Raw genomic sequence first — 16,149 nt, 5'->3', positions numbered from 1 at the left:
GCAGCACACTGCAACTTAGATGTGCCCAGTTAAGGGCATTTGTCGATTAGATTTAGTTTTAACCCAACTAACCCTCGCAAAATGGACCAGTGGCTTACAAAGATTCCTCGCAAAGCAACTGCCGAGAGAAGCTAACACACCAGCAAACAAGAAGAAAATGGCAGAGCCGACACTGCTAAGCCTAGTGTGAGCTGTCGGCCACAGCATGAGGTAAAAAACAATGTCTATGCAATTGCAGTTGGCAGGAAGTCGATCAAAGCAATTTGAAATTGAGAAAACTGCTATTTGAAATAGGGATTTAAATCTGCTATTGTTAACGATGGACCTTGCCCTTAGTATATTGAGCCTTAAGATAGTAGCCAATGCTGGCAAGACATGTAAAAAATAAGCATCCAGAACACGAAGACAAATCTCTAGGTTGTGTCAGTGACGCCTTAAGTCATGTCATACTCAATCTAGTACTTTACAAAATCTCACTAAACTTAATGATAAATGTTTAAAAGCCTTTTTCGAGGCTTCTCACTTGATAGCAAAGGACAGAAAAGTCATATACCTTTGGGGAAACTCTTGCTCTTCCTGCTGCAGTGAACATGGTAGAAATAATACACAGAGGAAAATCAGGTGACAAAGTAAAATACATTCTTTTGTCAGTAAATACTGTTGGAAGATACAGAGAAAACACTGCTGAAGATGTGCGGAACCCGGTATTAGAACAAATTACGCAGAGAGTGTGAGCATGCACGTGTGCGTTTAAAGGTCCACTTAAACTGAGTTTAGCAGTGTCATGCTGCTTTTCCACCTATGACAAATAGCTATGGAGGAAAGCCAAGTAAACGAAGGCAAATTCCATGACTAACAGCGCCTTTCCCTTGGAAACAGTCACGTTATTCTGTAACCTGCCGTACTTGAAGATCACGGACCGTAATGTTAGCGTAGGCTGTCACATGGCAGACCGCAGGCTCTGGTCTGCGAAGGCACTTGAGTCTTCTTGGAGCCTGAATCAACGAGCAGGTAGGCCTTCTGGGGCAAGATCATTTCTGTGCCTGGGAATTCGTCGCAATTGCTCCTCTTGCCATCCTGTCAGGGGAGCCGACGTTCCCTTTAGCTGTCTGGACTGCGAGGTGGGAGAGCGGCAGACAGCATGTTTACATGTTCATTTTGAAAATAAAAGAAAATGTGGTGGGTTGGGTTTTTTTCCCCCCCAAGCTTCAGTGAAGCCTCTTGTTGCTAAGCTTCGTTCACGTGACAGGAAAATACTGCCAGTACTTTTGATGCAAAGCTATAGGCTACTGTAGTGCATTTATTTTTTGCATTCATTTGAGCAGCCTTACAAACGCATCATCTGCCCTCTAGTCAGCTATAGCCAGAACCCAGAGCTGGAAGTCTGGTGGAAATAGCGGTGCAGAAAACCATATGCGGTGTCGGTAACGGAATGAGAAGAAATCTTGACGATATATGAACAATAGTAACCGATATTATGAATACAGGGCTAGTGATAATACAGTGATTGACCAAATCACCTGTACTGCAAACTCCAAGTAAAAATTAAAAAAAAAAAAATATATATATATATTCCAAGTTGCACAAATGCCAAGATTCCTTTTGGCATCTCCTGTACAGCTGCACTGAAGGGACCTCGCTGGGAATCCTCGCGCTTTTAGTGTGAGTCTTGCTGCCTTGATGGGAGAGCAAGGCGCTGCCCCAACTGCCACCTCGTTGCAGTTCCTTTTCGCTGTGAGGCATTTCAGGAGTCCAGCTGCTACCCTGTGTCCTTCAAAATACCAGTGACAGCACATCAGCAAACGTAATATCCCTGCTAAGTTATTAAGTTAGAAACGTCCACTATAGAAAAATGAATGTAAAAGTCAAATATATCAGCACCGTCTTTTCTTTCCCTGCCTGTAGCTCAATGATACAACGGACTGACTGACTTTAGCTGTGACCTTAAACTTTCTGGTAAATAAGGATGTGTTTGTCTCACTGCGAGAATAGTGTTCAGATGAGCAGTTGCCCCCTCACAAGGGAATTCAGGTTCAGCCCTTGACTTTAGTGAGTGTCGCAGGTCAGTATTCTGCGTGCGTATGTGTGAGAAACGAGTAAGGAAAAGGGTACTCTTCTATGAAAAGCAGAATTAAGGAGCGTGATAACTTTATGGCTTTGCTCAGGTTACTGAGAAATAGCAGTTTCGGGGTGCCGGATTTCAGCCAGAGACTGATTTCCAAAAGCAATTACTTTTCTCTAAACACCCAGTGAGGACAGCGTTCCAGCTGCGATGACCCCGATGCAGTTCTCGGCTCGGATACAGACAGTGTGACCTTGACAAGAGAGCTCAGACCTGTGCTTTGGTTTCCAAGCTATAAAATGCACAAAACACGTTTGTGCCCAAGAGAGGGCTTCCGTTATTAGCAAATGACAACGAGTTGCTTTATGGTAATCTCAAAGAAAAGAGAAATAGCGCTTTGTGCAGTTGTGCAGACGGCAAGCGAGAATCCAGCAGAAACTTGCTGCTTCTGCTGGTAATCCCAGTCAGTCTAAATTTCAACAGGAAACAAACCCATGGATTACACTGATCTTTGATTAACATATTTGCCTCAATTAGCGTGAACGAGCAGCCAGAGTGTCACAAATGGCTCAGTCTCATAAACAAAAGCTATGCTCATTCACGACTAGGGATCTGCGGTTTCGGCCCGAGCTAAACGAAGGTGATCAAGCGCAGAGCTGCTTGAGTGGTGACCCTCAGTTTTATCGTGGGCAGACCTCGTTACCCTTTTCTTGTTTACGGATCCTCTTTGCACCGTGCTCCACCCCAGTCTCCTTCCAAATCAACAACCTTTTCCCCTGTTCATCCCAGTTTGCTTACATCTATATTCAAATTTGTTTTTTCTGATACTGATACCTAGGTAATGTTGACCTTGGGTGGTGGTACTGATATGGTCACAGCTGTACTAGTTGCCTTGCGAGATCTTCCTGACAGATCTAGTCCATCGTGTAAACACCCTTCATGTTCAAGGGAAATACAGTTTTTCTTCTCTCTTTCATAAACACAGGAATGAATAGGATGTCAAAACTCAGACTGAGACGAATTTCTGTGTGTTCTGGCCTCAGAACAAATAGTTTCCGGATGCACAGCAAGCCTAGATGGCAGCTGTGAAGGTAAGAATGCTCAGTACGCCCACATCTACTGGTTAAAAACTGATCACCAATCATTTTGTTTAACCGAGTTCTTACGTCGTTTCTTAACTGAGAAAGACTTAGCAATTCGCATTACAATCATTGTTCATGTTTTGAGATAAAATACAGAAGAGACCTTTACAGTGACTTTTTGTATTAAAATATACTAAAATGGATGCAAGGCAAACATTGTATTCCTGAATTGTCTTCGTATCTTCAGTCACACAACACGTTCAAAGGCAGAGCCCCAAGAGTCCCAATGTTTAAGCGTCATAGGAAATCATACAAAGTAGTTGGACTAGATATTTTAATAGTTTAAATGTTCTCAAATAACAAAACAAAGACACTTTCTTGACTTTTTTTTGTTTTAAGAATAATGATTAACTACTGAGTAGAGTTTGCATATTTTTAGGCTTTTAAATGGTTTCATACATCCATTAAACACAATTTTTTTTTTATTTAATACTTGCTTTTTTTTTTCTTGTCCCTCAAGCCTTGTCCTTTAGAGGCTTTTTACCTGTGAAAGGAGACATGGGTGCTGTTAAGATGTACAAAACCCAAGCCTCTCCTTTCTCTCTGTAAAATTAGATTTTAACATCATTTAACATCACAACCTTGAAGGGCATGAAATTAAATCTCAATTTAGCTATATTCTGGAGTCACAAAAGCTACCAAAACCAACAATATCCTCAAAGGGCACTACTTGCTCAGCCTCTCCTCATCATGGTGCTTTGCTCAAGTCCTCCAGATTGTGATGCATCCCCAAGTTTAGCACTGTAAGTCTTGTAGATCTCCTTCATCTGAAGTTTTCCACGCGTACGCCAATATTTCATTCTTCTGCTGCATTCCCAGTCCTCACACCACAAAGCACTTCCATTTCCCTCCCTCTGCCGCTGAACACTCATTTCTCAGAGCTGACTGGCGTGATCTTGAAAATACGAGGCATCTTAATTCAGCTGTTAATATCAAAGAAAGAAAATGTACATACCTTTTCTATAGGCTTTCCTGAAGTCCATACTTATTTTCCTCTTTCAACACATCTTGGATACATCAGCTGTCCTCTGTTACACTGCACTTGAAATAAAGTTTTACCGGATTCTGCTCCAAAATGGTTCTGCTTACAGTAAAATCCAACATAATCCCCATGGTAAAAGTAAACTTGATTCACATAGAATGCTTGCAGCAGCACATTATTTTTCTCCATTTCATTTTTTGACAAAGTACATGGCTCTAAAGAAGAGAGACATAATCAGTGCCAGTAAATCAATTATTTTTGAAACCGCATCATTTTGACCAGTCTACGCTAAACCTGTAGATTATTTCCCATTCTCTTACTCTACATGAAATCACTGTATTTTTGGATACTGCAGGCATGTCATATTTAAGGGAAAGAAAAAAAGAAAAAACCCCAGACAAGCTTGCACTAGCTTCTATTAAAACTTTCATCTCTAGCTGAAAAATACAAAGTTGAGATCTTAAAGTTCTAGCTGACAATATTGAATTTATAGATTCTAAGTATCAGAATTTAGAGAGAGCTGGCATTGTTCAGCCAGCAGAAGAGAAGGCTCGGGGGAGACCTTATAGCAGCCTTCCAGTACCTGAAGGTGCCTACAGGAAATCTGGAGAGGGACTGTTTACAAGGGCACGGAGTGATAGGACAAGGGGGAATGGCCTTAAGCTGAAGGAGGGGAGATTTAGGTTAGGTATAAGGAAGAGGGTGCTGAGGCACTGGCACAGGTTGCCCAGAGAGGTGGTAGATGCCCCATCCCTGGAAACATTCAAGGTCAGGTTGGATGGGGCTCTGAGCAGCCTGACCTAGTTAAGATGGTCAGTGCAGGGGGGGTTGAACTAGATGATCTTTAAAGGTCCCTTCCAACCCAAACCATTCTATGATTCAATGAATTATAGAGAGAAATGAGTGCTTATTTCTCTTATCACACCTACCTATACAAACTGGTGGTGAAGTCCACTGTCCTTCGGAACAGTAGATTCTCTCAGATCCTTGCAAAAAATGATAGTCAGAGCAACTATACTGAACTGAAGAACCGCTGTCATATTGGGTCAGGGGTGGGAGAGTAAGGGCTCCGTTCACAACAGAAGGTGGAGAGCCACATTTTTCAGTTGGAGCTGGAATAACATTAAAAAACATTTGAGAAACATTCAGCTTAAGAAGCTAGCCAAGCAGTAGCTTTAGATATCTATCAACTCAGTGTATTTTCTTGCTATTGCATTATGTCTCCGATCAGAATGCAATCTTATGCTTTATTCTAGCCATAAGAAATCCTTGTGTGCATTGAATTGTTTACAGCCGTCTTTCTACAGAGCTGTGAGTTCCCTGGGCTTGGAGCACAGCTCCTCCCTCCTTTCCACAGCCTTCCCCATCAAAGGAAGCTGGATTGTTTTTCTACGCTTGGATATATTTAACAATATAGCTGTCTTGTACAGGGATATCTGTGTGTGTCTGTAGTGTTAAAGCTCAACCATCTATTATTTACAACAGATTCTAGGCCTGCACTGCCAAACCAGGTTGTTTCTAAATAGGTCTGAGATTGATTAATTAAAAAGCCAATAAGAAAAGCATTGTTTTACCTTGCATAATGCATTTTGGATATTTCAGTCTGCCGCGGTTACATCGTGTCCTCCCAGGAGATGGAATGGTAGTCCGGAGAAAACTGTATCCCTGCTTACATTCAAACTCTATGAGATCACCATGTAGGAAAATTATTTCTTCCTGCCTCCATTTCAAGTCTATGTTGTTGTTGTTCATATCAGTTACATTAAGAGTGCACGGTTCTAGGAAATAAGAGTGTACTTCAATAAAAAGCAACCTTAAGTCATTTCTTAGCTCCCTTTTGTAGGGGTCACAACGATAACTCTATATCAATACTTCTAACATGTTTTCGAATCTTGCAAGAAAAAGAACTATAGGTGCATAAAAAAAAGAATGCAAATGTAAAGAAATGGGATGAAGTAACAGAAATAATATGCAAAAATAAGCCTCAACTGGGAACAGTAAATCACAGAAAACACACTTCTGACAAAATCTGGTTTTTACAAGTGTTTGTAAATGTACGGCAGCCTGGGTTTACCACTGAAGATGAAAAGAACTTTTTTACTGTAACCTGAAAGGATTTTTATAAAGAAAATAGTCATCCATCAAAACTAACCTGTCAGATTTGGCTGACAGGTTTGGTAAGCCCTTCGAGGATAGTAGTAGTTTATTTAATTTAAATAGTTTATTTTAAACTGTTAGCCAAAGGAAGTGTTTTGACAATTCCCTTTCTTTGCTTTTTTTCTCTGTTTTTTCACCAGTAAAAGAATGTAGAGATATTCCGAAAACCTTTTGGAAGTTTTGTGTTCATCTTTGGGCTTTTTCAGGTTATTCAAGGTCAATATTATGTTGGTTGCTTTCTGACAAGTTTCTTTATCGCCAGGCTCACATCAAGTAGCTTTGCTTTCCATTAGACAGTTAACCTCATTAACTTTTGAAACCATGATTCAACTTCAATAAAGCCTGACAGAGGGACAATTACAAAAATAAATTTCTACAAGTCCCACAAGAATCATTTCCCAACATTAATGCTTTGCTGAAGGAAAGGCAAGGAGAAATCAGTTATTATGCATTTTGATGACAGCACGATAACAACAAATCGGTATGGATATTTTCCTGAAACTAACTACAGTATGTGCTCTTTCTGGTCTGATTAGGTGAGGGTTGAAAAGAAATCTCAGAAAACATGGGAACGATAATGGTTATTTGGATGCTTAGGAGACAAATAACACTCATAGGAAATGAGTTTTCATTATTTCACAGGATTTGTTGAATTTGAGTATTCAGATCAAAGAATGCTGACCTGGACCTTTCAATCCAGATGAGGTACATTTTATTCATCTAGAAATAAGCAATTAAAATTGAACTGGTTATCTATTTGCATTTTCACAGTAGATTACAAACTTAAAGTGAGTCAATTTAACAAAGGATGCTAGTAAAATAGAATTATTTCATTACAGGAAGGAAGGAAAAGATAAACAAACAACTCTTGTAGATGATCAGAAGTAGTATTCCTGCTAGTATTGGTAAATTCCTAATGGGAGTTCTATACGCTGTTTTGAACAGCAAACATGAGAATAACACAGAAAAGTTAGAAAGTCTAGAATGAAATAATAGATATAAAGACACATAACAAAAACAAAAGCTGAAGGTTTAAAAATGAAAGCCCCAGAAGTCATTGTATTCCTTGCTAATCATATCTAAAAACCATTTTGGCAATGGCCGCAGTCATTCTTTCTAAACATCTACTGAAAGACAGGAAGAAATTAACTGAATGGAGAATACGGAGAAAGAAATTAGAGAATCCTCCTAGGTAACAGGGATAGCGACGTTCGAGAATGGCTCACTCAGGAAAGCAGAGGCAGGCCCAAGGACACCTAGAAAAGCAGGCCCAAGGACACCCAGCAGGAGTGGCCTAGGTATATTTGGGTTTGGTTCATCCTCATGTTTCTGGAATCTTTATTAACTTCAATGAAAGGGAAAAGGTGGTCATGAAAGGATTATCTAGAAGTTCTTTCCAGTTTTACTTTTCTATATGACATATGATAAAACTTCCTTTTTCTTATGAGACTTACCTAAGCAAGTTGGTTGTTCTGTCCAGTTTCCTTGGTCACAGTAAACAGTACTAGGTCCGTCTAAAAAATGATAACGCTGACAGCCATATTCTACCGAGGAACCGTTTTTGTAACTTGTCAATAATGGACCAAGAACAGCACCATTTTTAATCACAGGTGGGGAGGTACAGTTTTGCTGCATTTCTAATACGAGATAGGGAGATAGATAATTAGATCACTAAAACAACATTAACACTGGCAAAAGTATCGGACTAGCAATGGACTGAGCAAAAATTTACATACAAATAAAATGGAAATTAATATAATTTCTTTTCCAAATTTTGTTTTCAGAAACTCTACACTTGCCTTACCAAATTGCAGACAGGCATTCTCTACACTTCTCATCTATGTCCACATTTGACTCTTGCTGGTTTACACGCAATACAGATTAGTTCTTTTTCTGTGATGAGACTGTCTTTATTTGTTGCTTGAAATGTTTAGCCCATGTGTAGTTCAAAATAAACAAAAGAAACCTCACTGGAACTATTAAGCAAAGAATCAGCACAACACTCCTGAATTTGCACGTTCAGACAACATTAAAAGAAGGGGTACAAAATGACTGAATGTAAATGCTAGCGTATGAAATAAAATTACAAGCACAGGCTTACAGCTGTAGTTTATAATCACTAGACACAAGCAACAACGGCCTTTCATTCATTGTCAGACTGCTACATTGACATCTGTAGCACGCACAAACATTTTCGAGAGTAAGGAACTGTACTGTAGCAAAAGAGTATTAAGAGCCATTGCAAAAATGCCTATAATAGCATTGGAGAATATTGAAGTTCCTTTTAAACAGAAAAGCAATGTTCACCTACTCATATCTTCACTGTGATATGTTTTGCTTGCCCTTGTGGCTGCATCTGCCTCAAGTGATGGTGGTGCCTCAGATTCCTGTTTATCCATAGTTCCTGTAAGGATAGCAGAAACTTAGAACCAGTTTTCTCAGAAACAACTCATTTTCAAATACCAAAACAGACAGACACTGAAGCGTTGTAAGAAGTAATAAAATCAGTGTTCCAGGGGAGAACTACACGTCACGGATGTCAGTTGAATTCACCTGGATCATCCCTTCCTTTTAACCTGTGAACAATGGATCGCCTGCCAGTTATGCAGCACTTTACCTCTCAAGCATTTTAACAGAGGACGACATAAACATTTTGCAGATATGGAAACTGATGCTCTCCAGAAAATGAAGGTATTGTTTGAAGAATCGTTTCTGTTCAGTTGCCAGTCTTCACAAAAGTACTAACCAATACAAATAGGGGGTGATGTCCATTTTCCTTTTTCACACTGGATTTCCTCAGATCCTCGCATTTCAAAGGTACTTTGACACTGTATGTGAACTTTGTCTCCATTATGGTATGTTCTTCTAACTGTGATGATATGCGCATGAGGAGGAAGCGGTGGTGGTGGACACTTATTTTTTACCTCTGAAAATAAAAAATGCATATTGTTTTCTCACTAATCAAAACAAAGTCCACAACACAATTAATTTTACTATACAGCATGCAAGTCTATCAAGACTGCCCTCAAAAGACATTTTTGGTTGTTCCAGAATAATCGTTTACTCCCATTTTCTTAACAAAATGGGAGACCAGAACAAAAAAGTGGTTTTACATTCAACAAATATAAAATAAGAGATATTATGCTATTGCTCTGCTATAAACAAATTTGTAATTTCTCCACATACACTCAATGAAACGTGCTTTAAAGGACTTCAGGAAATAGAGATTTCCCATACCCTCCATTGATATAATATTTAAAGCAGCTTATGTATTACTTCTAATGCTACAGAAGCAGCAATAATCATAGCCTATTTCCTATCCCCAAATTGAGTTTGTGATTACTGTATCCTCAAAATTGGATTTAGGCCATGTTTGCATTCTCCTGAGCACCCCACCTTCTCTGTGCTCTACTCAAGAAAAATTCCTGCTGTGTCATCAGAATAAATACAGGTCCTAACACACAGCATTTAATTCAGAGATTCTAGTGCCCTACTTTATATTCTACAAAAGGAAGATGAATTTCATCTTTCTACTCAATCACAGTCTTCCACAAGATTAGCTATAAAGGAATTACAAAACACTAATTTTACTGAAAACTGTGCTTAACACATCTATATTTTTAAGGGATAAATATAATTTTTTTTTTAATCTCAAGCACCCCCCCCACAATGATTATTAAATTTGCTTTAGAAAACACACTTCACAGGAAAAATTCCTGTAAAAATATATTGGAAAAGACTACCACAGATTCAGCTTAAACCAATAAAAATGACTGATTGACCCATCCTCCGTCATCAACACCTGGCATCCCTTGTATATAAAGCAGAGAATTTGTTACCATGAGGCAGCATGATCTCCTAAAGCTTAGAAGTAATCCTCATAAAAGGGTCACTATCCAGATAAAACAATGACCCACAATTATTAAGGTATGTTGAACAACATTATAAATTCTCAGCTAGCATAAGTGTCGATTTGTATTGTTTTCTGCTGTGTGCTATATCTCATCTGGTTCACTAGACCTTTCATTCTTTCAAAAGTTTCTTTTCTGAGAATCTCTGTTATCCCCCATTGACTGGGGAAGTGATAGTAATTGCTAGAGGTGTGTTTCCAGCCTCAGGATAACCCTTCTAGTTAATTCTGTTGAAAACATGTACAGTTTGGTGAGGCTGTAAAACTCTGAAAAGTACCACAAGCCCTGATCCCAATTCTTAATGCCTCTCAAGAGGCATGTTCCCACCTCGCAAGGTGGGATTAAACATGCTTGATTAAACCTTCAAGTAATCTGAACATGGTTTAACTTGAGCTTCAGGGTCTGGATAACTTCCCTGTAATTGTTGATTCCAGGGTACAACGTACAGAGAAACAACAGCAAGAGACAGTGTCTGCTCTATTGTTAGAGTCCACTGAAAACTAATTCCAATTCTCATTGCCTCCCCCCTGCTACCTTGGCTCCATGTCCTTCAGCTACCACCTGATTTCTATTTAGGCTGTGAACTGGTATAAAAAGCATATTTTTATTCCAAATTTGTAAAGCATTTTGTGAAAGAAGGTGCTAGTATTTCACTAAGAATTTGACATGGCAAAACTATAAAAATAAGGTACCTTCACACATGGGAGGCTCTGGATGCCATCCAAAATAATAACATTGAATGAGGTCAAATTCACTGACAGAATAGTTTTCCTCACAGAAAAAGTGAACTACATCTCCCTCTTCGTAGCTTTTCTTCACAGGATAGAAGCCTCCGTGTGCTATTGCACTCAAAGAAGAGCAAGTTTTTTCTAGGGAGAAAGCAAGCTGCAGTGAAAACCAGCTGAGGAAGATTTCCTCCACCCCAACAGCTTATAAAACAAACCTTTTTGTAAAATTTTGTTCATCTGTAGAATAAATCACATTTGAAACAGAATTATTTTCCAGACCATTACATACTAGTGCAGTTTGGAGTCCGGGACCACCCATGTGTTAGACACACTGCAGCTTCTGTAGTGTTTCCTCCTGCAGTATGATATCCCTCATCACATTTGTACAGCAGCGTTTCATTCAATTGAAGCTCTTGTTGGGCTGTGAAGTAGCTGCCGTGATGTAAATTGGGTACTTGACACGACTCTTAAATAAATAAAGCATATACATAATATTAATCACTCTTTTCAAGTTATTAATCTAAAATTTTCCTTAGATATACCTTAAAAGTGGTCATATCTGCAGCAAAAATCTTTGCAAGTAATGAATAAGTAAAAGTGTGATAGTTTACACAAGTTTTCCAGTCTTCATTTGGGAAGAAAGTCTGGATGGCAACAGATTTATTTGAAACAATGCGATTTCATCTATACCGATTCCTTCTAATATAATTTTATCTACACCAATTCATATAACAAGCAGCATGTGAAATCTGACAACTTCATTGCAAGAGGTATGGCTGACAACCCACTTTAGAAGAATTCAAATGATAACCTAACATAGGCAGTTTGGCCTACGGGTACCGCAAGAACAGCAGAATTATATGTATGTAAGACAGATTGTAAAGGAGAGAAATGTAGAATCCTACCAAATTTTTTAGTGCAGCTTGGCAGGGAGGACCATCCTTCTGGCCGACATTGCACTGTATCTTCAGTGCCACCGTTTGGAGCGTGGTAGCCCGGGTGACATTTGTATTGCAGTTTCTCCTGTATTTTGAAGTACATTTCTGTACCGTAAAAAAAGCCATTTTCCAGAAGAGGTTTGTTACATTTTTCTAAAAGAAAGGAGACAGCTTTGTTAGAAGGAAACAATTAATGGAATATTTTTATTCTCTGATAAGCAAGGGTTTTTTTAGCTATCCTGATCTAATCTTCTTTTCTGGACATATTGAAGAAACTCTGCCACAATAATCAAAAAATACATCAAACCAATGGGAATAACATGGAACACACCAACCAAGAAATCTAGAGCTAAGGAGGCTCTAGACAATATACAGCTGAGAGGAAATTATCCATTAGTTTTCCCAAAATGAGGAAACTGGGCAACTTTCTTGGATTTCTTATGAAAACATTTATGAATAAAGCCCTTAAAGTATGCATTATTGTAAAAATATTCCATATATAAACATGGATAGTTTGTATACATGAAGGATTGATTTCACCTTATTGTTCTAACTTGCACACTTTATCCCTCTTGCTATGCAGCTGCTGCTCCTGTTCAAGGAAATCCAGGTAGAAGAGTTTCCTGCTAGAAGCGATGACGAGGTTAATAAAGCTAACTCACTGTAGCACTGTGGCACTGGAGACCATCCGTTCACTGTACAAGTTATTCTTCCATCTTGAGTCCCGGTTTCAGTTGTATAACCCACCATACAAGAATAGGAGAGTTTTTTCTCCTTAAGCATTGGGAAATAGTAACTTTTGAAATTATAATAGTACTGGGCAATCTGTCCATTTTCTATGTGTGGCAAATCACAAGGTTTATCTGCAAAAAGATGAATATATTTCTCACTAAAAATCTCAGCCCAGGTATGAACTTTTTTTTGCATGAATTTATTTGATATCAATTGGATTGATGCAGGCTTTCAAACCAGGTGAATGAAATTCTGAATACTTACAAACATGAAGGGTCTTCTAAGACTCACCAAAAGTAAGATATATTAGAATGATATCAGCTTTCGTTCGTTAGATTCACAAGAATGTCAGCTGTAGGATGAAATTTCCTAATGTGAACTGGGCAAAACCAATGCAGGACACGTTTCTTTGACTCACTATTTAGCCCAGAAGATGTAAGCACGAGCATCCTTTGCTGCATAAACATACTGATGCCTGCTCTACAATCCACAACAGTGACAACAGTGTCAAAATTAGCTATGCCATAGCTCCTCGTTCAGCAATTGTTATCACAACAGTATGACAAACTGCCAGGAGGCAATACAGGCATGGAACTTGCTGAAGAAAGGAAATCTAAGAACAGAGTCAATGGAAAAGAAAGAAGAAATGGGGGTCGAGGAAAGAACAAGCAGAACTGCAATTAAAAAACCCCAAACAAACCAGTAATAGAAAACTTTTAAAAGGAGTTGTGCTGAACATGACATTAAGTTATTAAAAACAAACAAACAAACTCAAAGCAATACTTATGTTTGGATTTCTTACAAAATTATCTCGCTAGTCTCAAGAATTCTCTCCATGGCATTACAAGGCAATCTAACCTGAAGAATTAAGTTTTAAAGACTGAATCATCACCTATGAATCTCATTATAACTGGGCAGAACTCTCCCACAAGTTGGCACTGCTGCATTCACCCTACATATATTAGAACCAAAATAACAAACTATTGCTCCTTCGCTCAATAACGTCACTAGAACTTACCACATTTACTCGAATTTTCTGCAAATTTCGTATTTTTACTGAATAGAAAGCACCGACATATTTTTTTTAATAATTCCCTCCTGCATACAGCCACTGTACCACATCTAAATTTAAAAAAAAAAAAAAAACAACAACAAACCCCACCTGAGGCTAACTGAGATTTTTAAGTAATTAAAAGACAGAAACGGTTGCTACCTACATACCTTTTGTTTGACTTTCCAAAGGGTATCATTGTAATTTCAACTGCTTTGCATAAGGACAAAAGTCTAGTGAAGACAGAGGTAGTTGCAACAAATATTTTGGAGTTAAATACACATTAGCAGATACACAATGAAACGCAACAAAAGGGACACCTTTGCAAATAACGGAGGTGTACCTTCATATACAGTCCACAGCTTTGTGAACTGGCAGTTCAAGTGGTACGTAAACCGTATCGAGCCAGGAATTTTAAGCAATACTGAAAAGAGGGGTGGGAAACACGGAACCACCCCAGACTAACTTCTGCGGGTGCCATTTAACTCCCACTCTTTTGCTTTGTGGTAAGGTAAGCCAAAGCACTTCAATCACCAGGACACTCCAATATATAAAACCTTTTAATAGTACAAAGTTCAATTTGCGTAAGTGCCTCAAAACCGCTCAAATACGTTTCAAAAGAAACTTCTTCTGACTAAAAGTCTGAACTGTTCAATATTACAGCTTTGAAGCTTAAGTATGAATCTGTAGCCCTGAGCTACAGCAACAGTTGAATCACAACCACCAGCCACCCCACAACAACACTGTATTTAAAAAGCAGCGTTTACTCTTGGTAAAGATAGCAAAGACGTTGCACTTAAGTTACCTAGACTGCATGTTCTAGATTCTATGTACGTTTACTAACAATAGAATTCAGTGTATTTACCTTCTGCAAAGAGTTTGCCCGAATACAGCGCAACTAGGAAGAAAAAACAGCTTTTAAATCTCATCTTCATGACTGTCTCCCATCAACAGTTTCCACCACCTGTGAAAATTCCCTAAGGATGACACTTGTAAATAATTAACTGGATTGTCAAAGGTATTCACAAATGCCTTCGTGTCCATGGTATTTTGTAATGTATTGTTGTTTCACCAAAAACACCATTTATTTTAGTGCTCCAAATACCCTAACGGTAGACTTGCAGAATTCCACCTGGCATATTTTACATCAGTAAAGAGGACAGGATTTGTCATTTTACAGTGAAACCAGGTAACAAGCTTATGGAACAATTTAAACTGCTTGAACACTGTTCCCCTCAGAACCTCCTGAGTTCCAAGTTTAAAGGGCATTCTGTTACCAAATTATTTACCTTGGCTGAAATAAGAGGAAATAGAAAATTCCTCCCTCCTCCAGCCTACCCCCATACAACCAGCCAGTTGCATTCTGTATCTCCTTCATTCTGGAAGCTCTTACATCAAGAGCATAGTCACTACAATTACCTGCCTGTTGGGTTTTACTGTACACAGCTAGCCCCTTTTGAGTCTGTTTTTAAACAAATGAACAAAAAATTTTAATGTTATTCCAGCTCCAACTGAAAAATGTGGCTCTCCACCTTCTGTTGTGAACGGAGCCCTTACTCTCCCACCCCTGACCCAATATGACAGCGGTTCTTCAGTTCAGTATAGTTGCTCTGACTATCATTTTTTGCAAGGATCTGAGAGAATCTACTGTTCCGAAGGACAGTGGACTTCACCACCAGTTTGTATAGGTAGGTGTGATAAGAGAAATAAGCACTCATTTCTCTCTATAATTCATTGAATCATAGAATGATTGTAAAGCGATATTTAAAAATGAAGACAAATAACAATGAGATTTAGCAATTTAATATAATGAGCTTTTGATGTGTGACGTGTAGATGTGAGCTAGATGTTCACTATAGCTTTTATTTCCTGGTCACGTTATGAACAATGATTGTAATGCGAATTGGTAAGTCTTTCTCAGTTAAGAAATGACGTAAGAATTCGGTTAAACAAAATGATTGGTGATCAGTTTTTAACCAGTAGATGTGGGCGTACTGAGCATTCTTACCTTCACAGCTGCCATCTAGGCTTGCTGTGCATCCGGAAACTATTTGTTCTGAGGCCAGAACACACAGAAATTCGTCTCAGTCTGAGTTTTGACATCCTATTCATTCCTGTGTTTATGAAAGAGAGAAGAAAAACTGTATTTCCCTTGAACATGAAGGGTGTTTACACGATGGACTAGATCTGTCAGGAAGATCTCGCAAGGCAACTAGTACAGCTGTGACCATATCAGTACCACCACCCAAGGTCAACATTACCTAGGTATCAGTATCAGAAAAAACAAATTTGAATATAGATGTAAGCAAACTGGGATGAACAGGGGAAAAGGTTGTTGATTTGGAAGGAGACTGGGGTGGAGCACGGTGCAAAGAGGATCCGTAAACAAGAAAAGGGTAACGAGGTCTGCCCACGATAAAACTGAGGGACACCACTCAAGCAGCTC

The 16,149-nt window shown here is 38.8% G+C and overlaps 1 protein-coding gene across 1 annotated transcript; it reads right to left on the bottom strand.

The window, feature by feature from the left end:
* Positions 1-3,664: 3,664 nt before the first annotated feature.
* LOC104630268 (coagulation factor XIII B chain) lies at positions 3,665-14,753 on the bottom strand. Its single transcript, XM_075760169.1, has 12 exons — positions 14,569-14,753; positions 12,583-12,783; positions 11,888-12,073; positions 11,272-11,448; positions 10,947-11,123; positions 9,090-9,269; positions 8,655-8,747; positions 7,798-7,980; positions 5,761-5,964; positions 5,116-5,298; positions 4,160-4,401; positions 3,665-3,688 (listed from the first exon to the last, which is right to left on the bottom strand). Exons 1-11 carry the CDS (start codon positions 14,636-14,638, stop codon positions 4,190-4,192), a joined length of 1,866 nt encoding a protein of 621 aa, XP_075616284.1. The 5' UTR covers positions 14,639-14,753; the 3' UTR covers positions 3,665-3,688; positions 4,160-4,189.
* Between the last annotated feature and the right edge of the window lie 1,396 nt (positions 14,754-16,149).

This window comes from Balearica regulorum, chromosome 8 (genome assembly GCF_011004875.1).
Source record: "Balearica regulorum gibbericeps isolate bBalReg1 chromosome 8, bBalReg1.pri, whole genome shotgun sequence".
In the NCBI taxonomy this organism is placed as follows: Eukaryota; Metazoa; Chordata; class Aves; order Gruiformes; family Gruidae; genus Balearica; species Balearica regulorum.
Note: the sequence above shows the minus strand (reverse complement) of the source record. Positions and strands in the feature narration are given on the sequence as shown.